This window comes from Lithobates pipiens, unplaced genomic scaffold (genome assembly GCF_037356315.1).
Source record: "Lithobates pipiens isolate NorthernLeopardFrog02 unplaced genomic scaffold, aLitPip1_a1.2 Scaffold_27, whole genome shotgun sequence".
Classification (NCBI taxonomy): Eukaryota; Metazoa; Chordata; class Amphibia; order Anura; family Ranidae; genus Lithobates; species Lithobates pipiens.
Genome location: NW_027507788.1, coordinates 146,328,513 through 146,346,970, shown reverse-complemented (window position 1 = coordinate 146,346,970; position 18,458 = coordinate 146,328,513). Strand labels below are relative to the sequence as shown.

General features: G+C 43.2%; 1 protein-coding gene across 5 annotated transcripts in view; it reads left to right on the top strand.

The window, feature by feature from the left end:
- NADK (NAD kinase) overlaps positions 1 to 18,458 on the top strand; it is a 158,826-nt gene that overhangs the window by 63,938 nt on the left and 76,430 nt on the right. For 4 of the 5 annotated variants that reach the window (XM_077457630.1, XM_077457633.1, XM_077457631.1 and 1 more), the window contains exon 3: positions 16,506 to 16,589. In XM_077457630.1, coding sequence (XP_077313756.1) covers positions 16,506 to 16,589 — 84 coding nt within the window. Of the gene's footprint in view, positions 1 to 11,348; positions 11,496 to 16,505; positions 16,590 to 18,458 lie in introns of those variants that run through there. The other variant, XM_077457635.1, reaches the window with a different exon arrangement.

Below are 18,458 nucleotides of genomic sequence, written 5' to 3'. Positions count from 1 at the left end.
TTGTTCCTTTTACCGTAACCAGGACATTGTTCTGCAATCCCTCAGTCCTGCTCCTAAACGTTCCATGATTTCCCTATATTGTCTGAATGTAGTAAATGCTCTGAGTTTGTCACCTACAGCTCTCTCTTTTTTTTTTGAGCATTTGATTCGTTTCTGAAGGTCCCTGTAAGGGATATCCTGCTTGTTCCACTTTTTTGTTGAGTAGATTTGACAACTCATCATCCAAGCTTTATGACTTAAAAGGCAGTTAGTGCTTCATGGGTTTTCACCATCAGGCACCTGTTTCTCAGATTTTCAAGTCGGCCACCTAGTCTTCTCTTCACATGTTCCTTGTCAGGCTTTCATTGCTGTCTGTGTCCCCTCTGGAAGATTTCCCATTACCGTTTGTCCCAGGGACAATGGTGTCACTGTGGCAAGAAGTGAGAAGGAATCTAGTGTGGACCACAATAAAAAGCTAATTTACTAATATTCTAAAGAACAGGCCTTACCACCACCAATCCTTTTTGGTAAAAACAAGCTTTGTTCCTCTTTTAAAGTGATTCTAAGGCCGAATGCACAGTGGACGTTTTTTACAGCAGCTGTTTTTGGCTTCAGATGTTTTTTTTTTTCTACAGTCAATAAACTCCCCATCATGTTATCCTATCTGTCCATGCACACATAGGCTGTTATCAGCAGTTTTTGGCTCTGGTGTTTTTTGGCTTTAAATAAAACCCAAAAGTAGTGGGTTCTGAGAGGAGTTTTTCGACTGTAAAAAACGCTCTGACGCCAAAAAACGCTCAAAAACGCGGCTTACCAGTGCTTAATGTTTTTGAGCCATTGAAATAAAAAAAAAGGCTAAAGCAGAAAACCGCTAAACGATATTGCAAAAACATTGAAAAACTCACTGCAAAGCTACTGCCATTTTTAGAATGTTATTTTAATGTCCAGTGTGCATGAGGCCTAAAGGTTAATTTTTTTATTTCTAAAAATAACAAACATGTCATGTTTACCTGTTTGCACAAAGCAACCCCTATCCTCCTCTTTTCGAGTCCCCCACCAGCACTCCTGGCTCCTCGCTCACCTCCCTAGGGCCCCCATAGCAAGCTGTTGTTCTGGGGCACATGTGCATGCTTGCTCCTGAGCCGCCTCTGTGTGTCCATAAGACTGAGTGCAGCTCAGCCCTGTCCTCAGACCCCCCCCCCCCCCACCTACCAGCTGCAATTGACAGCAACAGGAACTGTGTCTCAGCCAATGAGAAGGGAGAGACCTGGGAGAGCTACTGCTCTCATGCACATCGCTGGTTCGGGATAAGGCAGGTGAGTATTAGGGGGGCCGCACTCAGGTTTTGTACCTTCATGCAATTGAGTTGTCAGCCTGGAAGTGGAACATTTCTCTTTGTACATTTAAAAAAGCTAGCTTAAAGTGGTTGTACAGTCAGAAGGTTTTTTATTATAATGCAGTCTTTGCATTAAGATAAAAAGCCGCCTGTGTGCAGCAACCCCCCTCAGGCCCCCTAATACTTACCATAGCCCCTTCTCCAGTGATGTCCATGAGTGTCTTGACCATCTGGGACTCTCCTTACTGATTGGTTGAGACACGGCAGCAGCGCCATTGCAGCTACCAATCAAAGTCAGTTAGCCAATCAGAGAGGGAGGTGGGGCTGAACCACACCTCGGTGTCTGAATGGACACACAGAGCTGTAGTTCGGCTTGGGTGCCCCCACAGCAAGCTGCCTGCTGTGGGGGCACTTAACAAGAGGGAGGGGCTAGGAGCACAGAAGAGGCACCCCAGAAGAGGAGGATCCAGGCTGCTCTGTGCAAATCCACTACACAGAGCAGGTAAGTATAACATGTTTGTTATTTTTATGACAAAAAAAATGAGACTTTACAATCACTTTAAGCAGCCCATAGATTATGCAGTTTTCTTTCCTTCCACTACAGATGGAAGGAAAGAAAATTGCTTGATTTCCCCATCAACACAGTCAGCATTGTTGATGGGGGAATCCCTCCCGCAGCACTATTGTGTTCTGCCCTTAGGGGAGCACAGGGAGCCCTTCCTGCCAGAAGAACACAATGATCACTGCTAGCGGCTATAACTGCTGGCAGTGTTTGCATGTAAAAAATCAGACAGGCTGGTTGTACTGAAGTTGATCGATGGATTGATTTCAGTACAACCAGCCTGGCCAAATTTCGGGTGGTACCTGCTGAACTAGGAGATTCGATCCATCTATGGAAAGGCTTTACCCAACTAATAAAGTGTTTGTTTTACTACTGTTGTATCTCTGTTAGAGAGATTTCCTTTGACTTTAGCTCAGTGTCCATATAACAACCATATGGAGCAAGCTTTTAAAATGTGAAAGTCCTATAAAAATAACTTTAAACTTAATACTATATTGATGATTTCATTTTTTTTTAAATGTAAAATGCCTTGTACTTTCCCTATTATTAGTAGATATGTTATCTATAGAGTTATTACATCATTGTTCAATCTTACATGATCAAATTTGTTTGAAAGGTGGTGTTGGGCTTTCACAGATCTGTAAAAGATCATTTTGTCTACGTAACGCCCTTTCCAACAAACAAACCATGTAGCTTGTATTCGCCAACAGAAAAAGTGAAATGATTTGCTGTTCTCTGATAATCGGCTCCTTACAGGCCCTCCTGTCACATCAGGACTCCTTGGCTAAAGAAATATTTGATAGGAGGCACAAGGTCTTGTTTGTACATAGCCTGAAGTCACAGGAGCCTCGCCAGGCATTGGGGCTCTTTTATAGTTCACATGCTGTCAGATTGGTGGAGTTATCATTTATTTTCTGCAGATATGCGAAAATATCATGTAATGAGTTAATGAAATCTGCTAGAAATGGAAATTCATTCCAGGTCTTTCATCTTTGTTAATATGCAGAGGACACAAGACTTTATGGATGGATATGAATAAACTCCGGCTTATCAGAGCTCCAGGCAGATATAAAAGGCACAAATAAATGCAGCCCTGTATTCATTAATACATCATTAAACGTATGTTCTAAATATAAGCAGTAGAAGTACCTGAATCTAACTATAGTCACTGCACAGCAGGGAAGTAAAAGCCAATGCGTTTATGTGCTGACAAGAAGCATGCTGATAGGAAGGGAGAGCAGAGAGACAGGAGTAAAGTCATCAATGTGTTGCTTCTCTTTTCACTGTCCAGTCACAGGCTGGAGTGGGACCAGGATGACCTTAGAGGAAGTGGGGTGAATGATGCTAGTCATCATACTTAGGACATCAAGCAAAAGGAAAAAACTGCAGAGGAAAATCTCTAAATTGAAGCTGAATATTGCAGGTTTTGTTATTTTATCTTTAACCACTCGCTGCCTTCATTGTACCGTGGCAGGTGGGCATGTTCCCGCGATTCGTCGTAGCTGTACGTTGGTCCATTAAACAGCTCTAGCAGGCACTGCACAGTGGTGGACACGATACATGGGGCTGGCTGGCGATGTCTGCCAGCCACGCGCGATCGCGGGCAACACACACACACACACACACACACACACACACACACACACACACACACACACACACACACACACACACACACACACACACACACACACACACACACACACACACACACACACCCATTCTGTCAGGAGAGAAGAGACAGATCGTCTGTTCCTACTAAGTAGGAACAGTGATCTGGCTCCTCCTCTAATAAGTTGCATCCCCTCACAGTTAGAAACACTTAGCAGGTAACACATTTAACCCCTTGATCACCCCCTAGTGTTAACCCCTTCCCTACCAGTGACATTTACACAGTAATCGGTGCATTTTTATAGCACTGATCGTTGTATTAAATGTCAAGTGTCAGATCCGTCTGCCGCAATGTCGCTTTCCGCTAAAAATCACAGATCGATTTGTGAAAAAATAAATAATGAAAATCCATCCCCTATTTTGTAGACTCCATAACTTTTGAGCAAACCAATCAATATACGCTTATTGCGATTATTTATTTTGTTTTTTACCAAAAATATGTATAAAAATATATATCGGCCTAAACTTTTTTTTATTTTTTGATATTTATTATAGAAAAACTATAAAATGATATTGTGCCTGTGCCACTCTGCTACAAAACGATCTGATCTTTATATCATCCACTCTGTTAGATAAAAATCTGTGTCCTAAAAAAGACGATTTTACCTGTTTTAACAGCGTCTCTCGGCTCTCTCCTTCTCTCCTCCCTGGTTGCAGCCAGCGGGGGAATGTCGGCCCCCCATCGGCTGAGATTCCCCCGCCGGGAGTCATGTGAGCGCCAGAAGATGCTGTTAAGAGGTAGAAATCTTTTATTAAAAAAAATAAAAATAAATAAAAAGCACAGGCACTAGGATACAGGTTTTTATCTAACAATAGGGATGATATAAAGATCACATAGTGGCTTAACAACCACTTTAAGTGGGTGAAGTGCTTTCAGGTGGAAGTGATTTGGGTTGCTCTGCCCCTTTCACACTGAGGTGCTTCTAAACTGCCAGTAAAATATTTGAGTGCTTTTGAAGAGCTTTCCATTCATTTCAATGGAGAGGGGAGTTTTTTCACAGCCCTGCCAGCCCGCTGCCCCAGTGTGAACGCATTCATTGATTTTAATGAAAATAGGTTTTCGTGAGCTTTTAGGGTGCTTTTTTTTTAGCACCTCAGTGTGAAAGGGGTCTTAAGCTGTCCAATCACTTCAACAGGCTGTGAAAAGTCTCCACTCAGACCCTCCCCACCAGACTGCCACTGCCATATATCATGGGCTCCACTACTCCACCTGCAGACCCAGACCTAGCATGGTGGCTAGGACAGGAGGAGATCAGTGAACATCCATTTGCTGATCTCCTCTCCAATGAATGAATACAGAAGTGATGCGCATTATGTCCCTTCCGGGTTCGACTGTAACTTTCCTTGTCTGCTGTAGCCAGGGAAGAAGCGTAAGTGTTTAAAACAGAAATGCAAGACAAAATGTTTGTGTGTGTCTGCCTCTCTCTGTCTGTCTCTCTGCAACATGACCGTGATCACAAGACCTCTGTTCTCAGCTGCATAAGAGACTTTGAGAGCTGGGGTTGGATGGAGACTGCAGGGATCATGTCAGCAGGTGGCAGAGAAACGGTACACTGATCTTCATAGTATTTATTTGTGCAGGAGACATGTTCATGCTGGGATTTATGTGCCACCATGCCTAGCATGGTCAGTTTGAAATGGGAAAGCAGGAAGACTGGCAGAATCACCAGGTGTTTCGCATAAAGGAAGCAATGAAAAGAGAATGGGTACTTTTTAATACAAGTACAGGATATCAGAAATATGAAATGTTTGGGTAACATACAATTTAACTGAAAAAAAAAAACTTGTTACATATCACTGTGAAGATTACAGTGAGAGCAATAATTCTAGGGCCATCAATCGGTGTTAAAGTGGTTCTAACAGATGAAGGTTTTTTGCCTTCATGCATTCTATGACTGAAGGTTAAAAAACCTTCAGCGTGCAGCTCAGCCCCCCTTATATTCACCTGAGCCGATCCAGTGATGTGCACAAGACCCAAAGCTCTCCTGGGTCTCTCCCACCTCATTAGCTGAAACACAGCAGTGGGAGACATTGGCCCCCTTTGCTGTCAATCACAGCTAGTGAGAAGGGAGCGGGAGCAGTTTGTGTCCATGTGCAATCTGTGAATCAGTATGGGAGTGGTTTTAGAATAATCGATTGGCTGCTGCCTTTGTAGGGTTCTAATGAGGAAAGTGGCAGGGTCTGCATCCGTTTAGATGTGATTTCTCTTTGAGAGTATCGCACCAAAAATGTAATTGTGTTGCAGGGGAGGCTCAAAATCTGTCTTGTATCTTAGTGCAGACCAATCACACAAGCAAGAAATGACAGCAGCAATATAGAAAACTTTTTTTTTTTTTTGCCTCTAATACCACTTTAAGTCTAAAAGAGTAAGTGAGCTGTTAATTTTACCAAGGACATATCCTCCGCTAAACCTAGCAGCTGTCTTTCTTCTGGGTGGGAATGCAGTCTATTGGGAAACAGTTGTAATTAGAGGATGAAAAGCACTTTGGTTATATTCTTAGTTTGGATACTTTGATGTTCCTGACATGTTTGCAGGAAAGAAGTATGGGGGGCTATCATTGCTTGTCCCCTTCAGAAAAAATGCCAGGTGTCTGGTTGTGCCTGATACTTTGAGTCACAGATTTGCAATAACATTTTGGAATGATCATTAGCAAAGTGTCTGATTTTTCTCTTCTTGTTCTGAGTCAGAGACTAAGACAGCATTAATGCAATTTTCTAAATAAGAGGTACGGAATTCAAGATTCCATTATTTTCCTATTACAGATTTCCCTGCTCTCAGAAAATACAATTAAAGTTTGTCAAACATGCCCATCAAGTTCAGTGGGGCCGCTCTGCAACTGTGTGCCATGCATGCGATTGCAGTGCGTTAGTGTGGCATTAAAGGTGTAAATCAAAAGCCTCCTCAACACCTGTCAAATGCCTTCTAAAAAGTGACCTGTGTGCAGACCGCTTTTCAGGGGCACTGCAAGTGTGAAGAAGCCCTCTAATAACGAACAGAGCTGGCATGGCATATGATGATGAGTCCAAGGGCCTTTAAGGCCCATTCACATCATGTGTTTGCAGTCCATCGGCAGGGTGGCATTCAAATACATGGCATCACATATAACGTGCGTTTCTGCATGTTGTTGTAAAAGTGCTTACTGCAATGACATCGTGGGAATGGATCCTTACAAATGAGAAGATTCTTTTAGTTACTTTGGTATTGAGGAAGTGTAGCAGATCTATACTACTTTACAGTGTACACGGGACGTTTTTTTTACAACCTCTCCTGAACGATTTAATGTGACAGATAGTAACCCACGTTTTAAAAATGTCCGTTTTGCCGTGTTTGTGTTTAGAAGCGCTTGGAAAAAAAAAAATGTAACTTTTTTTTTCAAAATAGCCAAAAACGCCTGTAAACGAAATGCAGCTAAATGCAACGCCGCATTTTGGTGTTTTGAAATGCCTCTAAATTCGGCTTCTGAACACATTTTTTTGGGTTCCAAAAAAAAAACCCTCTAAACGCAGCTGCCTAGAAACGACTGTAAACGACCCTGTGTACATGTCCTCATAAGGTAACACGGACGAGAGTTCAGGAGCAGTTGAAAAAAATGCCCAACTGTTCCTAAACGTCCGTTTACCATCAGCAATGTATAAGAGGCCTTAAATAATTATGGCAGCTTTCTATTCATGAAATAAATAAAACTGGAGACTCTAGAAGAAATGTTTGCAATTGGAAAAACTCAGAAAACAGAAGTGTTTCTGTCCAGCAACAGGTCTTTATACTTCATATAGCAAGTTTGTTATATTCTCATACAATGATGCTGTACTGTGATCTGCCTCACTAATAATGAATGGCCCAGTAATTCAGTAGATTAATGATAGAACCTTGCTATGAATAATTAATAGCAGGTAATGACATTGTACACAGAGACTACTCATCATGTACTGATATTCCGTTTGCCCGAACACTGGCTGTGTGTACAGAGGAACAATGTAACGTTACAGCTATGATGTATTTTCTATAAGAGCGCATCATTTTGAAATTATTATTCATGTTGTATTTTTAGGGCCCGTTCACACACGTGTTATTGTGTTTTATTAAAAGTCAGCAGCTACAAAAAGTGTAGCTGCTGACTTTTATTAAACGCACACTCACCCCTGTCCCGCAATCCAGCGATGTGGCTGCCCGAACTCTTGACTCTCTCCTCGCTGTCAGCATTGGAAGTGTGGGCACCCGGCCATGACAGCTTGTGGCTCCACAGCCTACTGCGCATGTGCGAGTTGCGCTGTGCCTCCTCAATGGCCAGGCAAACTTCTGAGACCTGTGACGTGTCCCAGAAGATTGCAGGGAGGGAGGGGAAGAGAGAACTTCCGCTCAAGCTGCCTAGGTGGCGCAAGCAGAAGTGGGAGCTGGGTACCTGTCAAAACTAGGTACCTGCTCCCCCCCCTCAAAAAAAAATGTCCCCCTGTCAGAACACAATAGCACAGCGCGAGAAATCGCTGCACCTACATCCCTCGTGTTGGTACGGCAATCTGTCAGTTTTTCTTTTTCGTTTAGCCTGCTGGGTTGAACAAAACATAACTGTGTACCCAGCTTTATAGGATTGTACGTGGAAATACATGTCTGCATCTTTGAAGGTTTGCAAGTTGAACGTTCTTATATAGGGGACTTGCTGTACTTTGTATTTCAGTAATACTTGGAATAACACGTTACTGCAAAGCATAGTATTTTAAGGTTGGCATCAAGCCTGTGCCACATTTAACCAGTTTCAGCATTGTCTGAAACTGGCTGTCTCCTCGACAGCCCCAGAATACAACACTGCATCACTTTATCCAACAATTGCACGGGCGTGCGGCATTGTACCCAAACAAATTTGATGTCCTTTTTTTCCATCACAAATAGAGCTTTCTTTAGGTCTTATTTGATAATCTGCGGTTTTTATTTTTTGCGCTATAAACAAAAAAGAACAACAATTTTGAAAAAACACAATAGTTTGTACTTTTTGCTATAATAAATAAGCATTTTTTTTGTTTAAAAGCTATTTTTTTCCTCAGTTTAGACTGATATGTATTCTCCTACATATTTTTGATAATAAAAATTGCAATAAATGGCTATATTGATTTGGTTAGCGTCTCCAAAATAGGGGATTTATAGCATTTTTATTATTTTTTACTAGTAATGGCGGCGATCTGCGATTTTTATCGGGATTGCAATATTGCGGTGGACAGATCGGACACATTTTTGGGACCATTGACAATTATACAGTGATCAGTGCTATAAAAATGCACTGATTAGTATAAATGTCACTGGCATGGAAGAGGTTAAGTGTTCCCTATGTGTGTTCTGTAGGGGGGGATGGGACTGTCTAGGAGGAGAGAGATCGGGGTTCGTACTACTTAGTATGAACACACGATCTGTCTCTACTTCCCTGAAAGAACTGGGATTTGTGTGTTAACACGCACAGATCCTGGTTCTCGCTCTCTCACAAGTGATCGCAGGTTCCCGGCAGTCATCCTGCTGGGCACTTGCATGGTCTGCGGAAACGTGCTGTGCACGCACCACCAGCCGTGCCATTCTGCCAAAGTAGAACTGCGGTGGCTGGTCGGCGAGCAGTTAAGGGCCGGTTCACACGGCTGTGCTGCAGGAACCCTGCAAATCTTATGGCAGGTTCCCACATCCCATGTCTCCTGGTGGCAGTTGACGCTGCCCTATGTGAACTGCTGGGAGTGTCAGTTAAAATTTAATGACGCCCCCAAAATCAGTTTGCAGCAAGATCTGCAAACTCGGACAGGAATCGGATTGCATGGGTGAAAAGTAGGGTCCTGTGCGAGTTTGGTCCGAATGCGATGCAAATCCAGCCATACTATCTGTATGGCTGAAATCTCATCTCACAGACATCAATTGTGATTTGCACTGCAGTGCGGTGCAAATCACATGCTATTTTCGCACCATACAGCAGTGTGAACCGGCCCTAACAACCAATTTGTTTAACGACCTGGTTGTTGGAATGGAACCTGGTCGTTAAGTGAGGCGTACCTGTAGTTATTTTTTATTTTATTTTACAATTGGTTACCCTTTGTTCTGCGGTGGCTTCATGAGCTCATTATGATTGATGATGTAACATCCACGGTTTTCTATTTCTTCTTTTCTGCATGTTATTGTTGGTAATGCTCAGTAAGCAGCTCATGTCAATGCTGGCTTTTGCATTTGAGTAAGCATGACTTTGCAAATCCATGTGTCATTCCTACTCACTGTGCCTTTGTTGTTTTATGAACCCACTCCGGGGTTGCCCTTGTGCTTGTCTAGTATTCATGGCGGCGCTGACCAACTTAAAAAAATAAAAAATAAAAAAAAAAAGGAAAGAAAATCGTGCATCCTGTAGGGAGTTTGCACTTGTTTGTCGTACCTAAAATCTCCTCATCTGGAGTCTGGTTGCATACATACACACTTTCTTTTATACTTGATTTTACACTTTCGATTCACACCTATACACTTTGCTTTTGCTTGTGTCTGCTGTGCAAGGCTATGGCCTTGTTCACACCACAAAAACCCACTCCAGATCTGTTCTGGATGTGTTTCTGCATATGCGTAGATTTTTTTTTTTTTCTTTTTTGTACTTGGAGTTCAGTGCATTTTTGATGGGTTCCGGTGCATTTTGATGCATTTTACTGCATTCCAGTGCAGGAAAAATGCAGCATGTTCTACTTTTTTTTTTTTTTTTTTGGAATGCCCTGGAACTGAGTGCACTGGTGTAAACTATCCCATGGGAAACCATATACGGTAACCTATTCCTCATTTCCTTCCCCAGCCAGTGACTTCAAAACTATTAGAGCCAAGCAACTAGCATTTCAGAAGTCAGTAATGGTTGCCTCCAATGTTTCCCTCAGTATAGTTTTATTGAAAGCCACACACCAAGCAGAATAAAGTACCCTTGCTTTGCCTTGCCTTGCCCTGCCCTACCCCCCGACACTGCAGTAGATAAATGTTGGTTTAGTTTAAAACAGAAGTATGTTTGTTTTTTTCCCTAAATCATACTTTCCTAGGTGGATGCAGTATCGGTCCTTGTGCCTCTGCACTGCGAATTGAGCAATCGAACATTGCCGATGGCTCAGTTCTCACAGCTTCCTGAGCGGAGAGCTGCTGCCTGTCAATCGCCAGTTCTCTGCTCTCCCCCCCCCCTTGTGCTCACTGGAGCTCTGAGCTGTAGAGGGGCGGGAGCAGCTGTCTCAGGCTCTCAGTGGCTTACTGAGAGGCTGAGATGCGTGTCAGTCCAGGTGGACCCAGTCTGTGTCGTGATGACACAGTGCCTGGACTGATTTCAATGACGTCAGCAGAAAGCAGTCTTCAGCCTGCTCTTTGCTGAAAATTGGTCCCAGGAGTGCAAAACAGATTGCACTCCTGTGACCCATAGGAGAAGCCCAGCCAAACGAGCTCAGACTGGACTTCTCCTTTAAGGGTAAAAGGAATTGGATATTTATACCTTTTCTTGCTGTAGCAGGTTTTCTCACTGCTTTGTGGCTGATCCCCTGAAACCTCTGGGCAGCATGTGACATGCTGATGTCATCAAATGCAATGCAGGACCAGCAGTGGGGCCTGGGGACCAACTACAAGGGCAATTTCATACCAATCACAAAATTCAGCTTTAAATGACAAGTATGGCCAAAGCTCATTTGGCCATACTTCTCCTGTGTGTCACATGAGTGCACTTAGTTCTGCACTCCTGTGACCTGGATTTAGCTGACTGCAGACTAAAGTCCGCTGATATCACAGAGCCGGTCTCTGCAGGGATCCCAACAATGATGTTGGGATCTGCCTAAGTGACAGCTGACTCGGAGTTCTCAGTGAGCCACCGAGATCCTGAGCCAGTCTCTCCCACCTTCGGCACAATCAGGAACTCCAATGAGCTGTGACAGTCACCACGGACCTGAGAACTGTGTGATTGGATCAATGCTGCATCTACATAGGTGAGTGCGATTGTTTGTTTTTGGAATGCCACACTTTTATTTTCAAGGCTAAGTTCTCCTTTTGCTGAAAAAAGCCCAAGAAAACTGTGCAGCTTTGTGAATTGTTTATTATTTTTATTATTATATTTTATTATATTTATTACCCGTGGGCCATTGGGGCCCCACTGGAAGCCTGCCTGAAAAACTCGCAGTGAGCAATCCCCACATCCTGCCTTGTTGTTAGGACAAGTGTTGAGTTTTGTTTTTGTAATGCTGGGAGTGAGCATCCAACAGTTTTCATGTCCTAGCAACAAAGCAGTGTGTGGGGATTTGTTTTGGCCAGGCTTCTGGTATAACAGTAAAATTATTGAACATTTTGCAAAGCTGCACAGTCTGGGACCCCTTGTCTGCATAGGCTATTTTCTAGAAAAGGTGAAGCCAGCCATATATGGAGCAATTTTGGAGCCATTGTGTTCCACTGACGGGGTAAGCTGTCCCGGCCAGGGAAACAGTGATTAATGCTAGTGGCTAATATAGAAAGTATAATAATTAGGGTTAAACTGATAACACTCGCCCATACCAATTACCGATGCTTTTTTTTTTATGTCATGTGACAGTGGCACTAATATACAGCACCGATGACACGTGGACTGTCAGTAGTTTTTTATTTTTGTCATTATTTTTTTTTTGTGTGTGTTTTTTATTTTATTTTAAACAATGTTTTATTGGGGGGCGGCGGCGGAGTGGATGGTGTCAGTGTTTTTTAACTTTTAATTATTTATTACAATTGTTTATATTATTATTTGTTCATATTTTTTTTTTTTACCAGCCATGGGGGGTGGTCATTGGTGAGACATCAGGGGTCTAAACAGACACCTGACATCTCCACTTTGAGACGGGGAAAGGGACTGAGGACACAGATCCCTCAGTTCCTTTCTTTGCAGCCTCTGTTATGAATGGACAGTCAGTGATCACTGACACTGTGCATTCAGAAAAGGAAGGAGCCGGTAAATAACAGATTAATTGTCTCCCTCCTCAACTCTAGATCCTAACAGTTCTGGGACAGTGGGGCCCGGAGGTGGACAGAGGAGCAGAGGAGCACAGAGGACATGGAGGGTGACCAGAGCAGGATACAGGGCAGTCAGGGGTGATCGGTGGGGAGGGGGGTTTACAAGCACCGATCTTCCTGTATAGATTGCAGTAAAGGTGTGGGGGGGGGGGGGGGAGATTGGAGAGGAGGAGAAGCAGCTCTCAGCTGCTTTATTGAAATTTATACAGGGAGATCAGTACTTGTAACTCCCCCCACCGACGCTCCGATCACCCCTGACTGCCCAGGTTAGGATCAAGCATCAGAGCATTTACAAGCACTTGTGCAAATGCTCGGTATCGGTGGAGCCCTAGCAATGCCACGTGTAAAATCTGACAGGCTGGTTGTACCCAATGGGAAGGACTCCCCTAGTGTAAAACCTCCCTCTTTATTTTGACACAATAAAAAGGATAGTCTAAGATGCACTCACATGGTTCCAGTGAAAGAACACGCCTGTCTGTTTAAAAGAAGCCAAAGTGGTCCCATCTGTTCACCAAACTGAATGGCTGCTCCAACGATGTACTTCTGTCTGCAGCCTGGGGGTCTGAGCCAAGGGCTGCTGAAGGAGTCAGGACGGAGACACTCAGTCACTGAAGTCTATGGTGGTGTGGTGAGGAACCCGGGGCGGAAGGGGACACGGAACACAAGTCTGTGTACTCAAATGTGCTGTGGATACTGCAATTCGTTTCTGAGGGTGTAGCCTTCTTCAGGCATCTTTATATATAAAGAGTCTAAAGTGTAAGCGCCGAACTTATATGTATATTAATCTAAAAGTGAAAAAAAGGGGAACAATAAACACCAATAAGTGCACACACCTATAGCAGATGAACACAACGTAACCCCCAAATATGGGGATAATTATGACATATGATTAGAAAACTGGATAGTGAATGTAGTGATAATCAAAACTTATGTGTCAATCCAACTGGACATATACGTATATATCTCCGTGGAAAAATAACCCAAAAGATCACACTGTATCCTAATGCGACCCAAAGACTAAAAAGTGACAGCAAAATATATAATAAGAAACATCAATGTGAACACATAAAAATGTAAATAATGCGGGTGATAAAGTCCATTAAATAAAAAAAGTGCATATATAAGTCCCAATAAACTTCAGTGTCCACAGAGGTCCCACGTTACTATGACCAAATGTTGTTCCACCCTGTGAAGCTCCCACCACCTTAAGAAGCGCAGGCTTACCAGATGGACATGACCCAAGTAGGCATATGTCTCAAGGGTCAATAATAGCTTGTGGTCTCGGTCAATGCGATCCTGGATTCAACATTCAAGTCCTACCACACATGGTTCATTCGGTATGGACGACTGCGTGTAATCACTGTTTTCGTATATATGGACAGCTCCGACAACAGTTCAGGCATAAAAGATAGGGAAATGGAGCCAACATAGTATAATAACGTTTTTTAAAAAAGATTTTTTATTAAAAAGTATTAAAACTCACATTTCCATAGTAGTCAATAAAGCGTATCAGAGGAAAATAGGCAGTGGCGGAGTCCTCCCGACGCGTTTCGACCTACAGGTCATCTGGCCCACCCCAGATGATGGCCTGTAGGTCGAAACGCGTCGGGAGGACTCCGCCACTGCCTATTTTCCTCTGATACGCTTTATTGACTACTATGGAAATGTGAGTTTTAATACTTTTTAATAAAAAATCTTTTTAAAAAAACGTTATTATACTATGTTGGCTCCATTTCCCTATCTTTTATGCCTGAACTGTTGTCGGAGCTGTCCATATATACGAAAACAGTGATTACACGCAGTCGTCCATACCGAATGAACCATGTGTGGTAGGACTTGAATGTTGAATCCAGGATCGCATTGACCGAGACCACAAGCTATTATTGACCCTTGAGACATATGCCTACTTGGGTCATGTCCATCTGGTAAGCCTGCGCTTCTTAAGGTGGTGGGAGCTTCACAGGGTGGAACAACATTTGGTCATAGTAACGTGGGACCTCTGTGGACACTGAAGTTTATTGGGACTTATATATGCACTTTTTTTATTTAATGGACTTTATCACCCGCATTATTTACATTTTTATGTGTTCACATTGATGTTTCTTATTATATATTTTGCTGTCACTTTTTAGTCTTTGGGTCGCATTAGGATACAGTGTGATCTTTTGGGTTATTTTTCCACGGAGATATATACGTATATGTCCAGTTGGATTGACACATAAGTTTTGATTATCACTACATTCACTATCCAGTTTTCTAATCATATGTCATAATTATCCCCATATTTGGGGGTTACGTTGTGTTCATCTGCTATAGGTGTGTGCATTTATTGGTGTTTATTGTTCCCCTTTTTTTCACTTTTAGATTAATATACATATAAGTTCGGCGCTTACACTTTAGACTCTTGATACTCTCCCAGCTAAAAAGATCCCAGTTTTAGCGTGTTAGCAGCCTTCGTTTTTAGTTCTATTTTTTTCATTGCTGACTACTGCGCAGTATTGTTGTATATATTTGATCTTTATATATAATATATATTATAGAACATTGTCAAAAGTATTGGGACACCCTGCCTTTACATGAACTTTAATGACATCCCAGTCTTAGTCTGTAGGGTTCAATATTTACTTGGCCCATCTTTTGGAGCTATAACCACTTCATCTCTTCTGGGAAGGCTGTCCATTCTTCCAGTGGTGCATTTATAAGGTCAGGCGTTGATCTTGGACGAGAAGGCCTGGCTTGCAGTCTCCGCTCTAATTCATCCCAAAAATGTTCTATTGGGTTGAGGTCAGGACTCTGTGCAGGCCAGTAAAATTTCTCCACACCAAACTCGCTCATCCATGTCTTTATGAACCTTACTTTGTGCACTGGTGTGCAGTCATGTTGGAACAGGAAGGCGCCATCCCCAAACTGTTCCCACAAAGTTGGGAACATAAAATTGTCCAAAATGTCTTGGTATACTGATGAAGAGTTCCCTTCACTGGAACCAAGGGGCCAAGCCCAACCCCTGAAAAACAATCCCATGCCTTAATCTGCCCTCCACCAAATGATTTGAACGATCACAGAGCCAGAGACGGAAGTTCACAGCCGTTAACCTAGATGGTCAGGTCGATTTTACTTCAACAGGTTTTCTCAGTGATTTTTCTCTGCAGTCTGTTAACTATATAAATACAGTTCTCAAACACCCCTCCCCCCCCCTTTAACTTTTTCAGAATCGAATAGCCTGACTTTCTCTGTCTCATAGTGAGTGGTTAGACACAAATTCTAATACAATTTCCAGACTTCCCGGATCACTTATTTAAAGAAATGAGTGTGCCCCACTCGGGATTTCGGGTGGGTGTGGTAGAGGTGCCTGTGGGAGGGGGTGGGTAGGAAACGTACAAGAGCTGATTCTTCTTCTTCTTTTTTTTTTTTTTTTTTTCCTATTCATTCTTCTTTATTATTTTTTTTCTTGCGTTTTACCTTTGTACTGTCGGGGTCAATATCCCTGAGAGTGGATGCTTAAATAATGCTGACAGAGAATCGTATGATCCAGACAGTTTTAGCTTATCTTAAAATAAATATGAATACTATACTTGTTCTGGGAAGTGACATGGTAGTGAAATGCATATGATGTCTTTAATGGCAATAATAATGTTAAAAAAAATCTCAGGGCAATAACCTCTCTTCAAGGGCTAGAAAAGGTTTTGCACACGACTGTATTATCAAAGTCAATGTGTAATGAATGCCCTAAAATGTTACTAGGTACAAACTTTATTGGATGCCTTCTATTCAAATTCATTTTCTATGAAACAGAATGTATTTATTGTTAAACTTTGTATATTTGTCAATGTAAATCTATTTACATTTGAAAAGTTTCTATAGTTATCAAGTTGAGTATCTGTTTTTTTTTCTGGTAATATTGGGATTAAATAACGCGTCCTGTGTAGTAAATTGTAATTAATTTCTAGCCATTATTTCCGCAGGAGAACGCGATCCATGCATGGACCATGCCCCGTAACCACGTTTGGACCAAAAGCCTGTATGCTGCAGAATCCAAAAGGGATCATGTGAGTACTTCTGGAAAAATGAGGGAAAAGTTTGAATGTTATCTGCACTTCAATTTTCACCTTTTTATTGTATTCATACTTATTATTTCTAGATGTGTTTGGAACATACTTAGTGTTCACCTTTTACAGAAAAATGTAAAGCCCCTTTCACACTTGTGCGACTTGCCCTACGATTTGAGACTGCAAAGACACGACAAGTCGTTCCCCATGTTTTCCAATGACTACCATTCATATTAGTACGACTTCAAAGTAGTCCCTGCACTACTTTGGTCTGACTTTTATCCAACTTCAGTGATATTCAATGGGCTGAAGTAGGATCAAAGTCAGATAGCCATCTGAACTAATCCGACTTTTGCATGCGACTTGTGCTCTGATGATCTTGAAGGGGAAATCCATGTCCAAAAAAAAAAAAAAACACACGGGTTCCCCCTCCAAGAGCATACCAGGCCCTTTGGTCTGGCATGGATTTTAAGGGGAATGCCCATTCGCAGTTTAAAATCCATACCAGACCCTTTTTCGAGCACACAGCCCAGCAGGTCAGGAAAGGTGGTGTGGACAAGCGAGTGCCCCCCCTCCCCCAACTGTAGTAGGCTGCATACCCTCAACACGGGGGGGGTGCTTTGAGGCAGGAGAGCCCTGCACCCTTCACCCCAAAGCACCTTGTCTCCATGTTGATGTGGACGAGGGCCTCTTCCCAACAACCCTGGCTGTTGGTTGTTGGGGTCTGCGGGCGGGGAGCTTATTGCAATCTAGAAGCCCCCTTTAACAAGGGGACCCCCAGAAACCGGCCCCCCACCCTAGGTGAATGAGTATGGGGTATGTTGTACCGCCCATCATTCCCCGAGCAGTGACGTCATAGGGGTGTCATGCCAATATAAGTAGTGGCACACGGCACACCCAGCATTAGAGCGGGAGTGAGCGTCTAGTCAACATCAGAAGAACAACAGGGGGAGAAGACAGCGGAGAAGACCTGGCAGAGGGAGAAGACCCAGAGAGGGGAGGAGAACTGGCAGAGGTAGAAGATGTCGCCAGAAGAGTCGGAGAGGGGAGATGAAATCGGAAGAGCCCCCGGAACTGCCTAATAAATCATTTTTAAAACCTGTGTACTGTGTTTGTTTTATTTTTGACACTTTTTTTTTTTTTTAGGTGAACGGGTAAGGGTACAATGTACCCCAAACTCATTCATCTAGGGTGGGGGGCCGGGATTTGGGGACCCCCTTTTTAAAGGGGGCTTCCAGATTCTGATAAGCTCCCCACCCGCAGACCCCGTCAATCAATGGCCAGGGTTGTCAGAAAGAGGCCCTTGCTATCATCATAATGGGGACAAGGTGCTTTGGGGTGGGGGGCGCAGGGCCCTCCTGCCCCAAAGCACCAACCCCTCCATGTTGAAGGCATGCGGCCTGGCACGGTTCAGGAGGGGAGGGGGGGAGGGCTCACTCATCCGCACCCCCTTTTCTGACCTGCCAGCCTGTGTGCTGGATTTTGGGTGTACCCCCATGCAGTTTTTTTCGGCTTGGGGGTTCCTCTTGAAAACCATTCCAGACTGAAGGGCCTGGTGTGCTCTTGGAGGGGGAACCCATGCTGTTTTTTGTTTTTGTTTTTTACATGCGTGGAGTTCCCCCCTAAAGTTTCATACCAGACAGTGCCTGGTATTGTCGGGGAGTAAAGGTGAACTAACCCTTTAAGCTGGCCATACACTGAGAGAATTCACTTAGTCGATGGCCCCCGCAGCCCCTCTCTGTTCACCAGTAGTCAGCTGCATCCAATCAGTCCAAAAAGAAATCTTCAAGTGATTGTAAAGTCTTGTTTGTTATTTTTATAGGGGAAAAAAAAAAAACATGTTATACTTGCGTGCTCTATTGCAGTGGA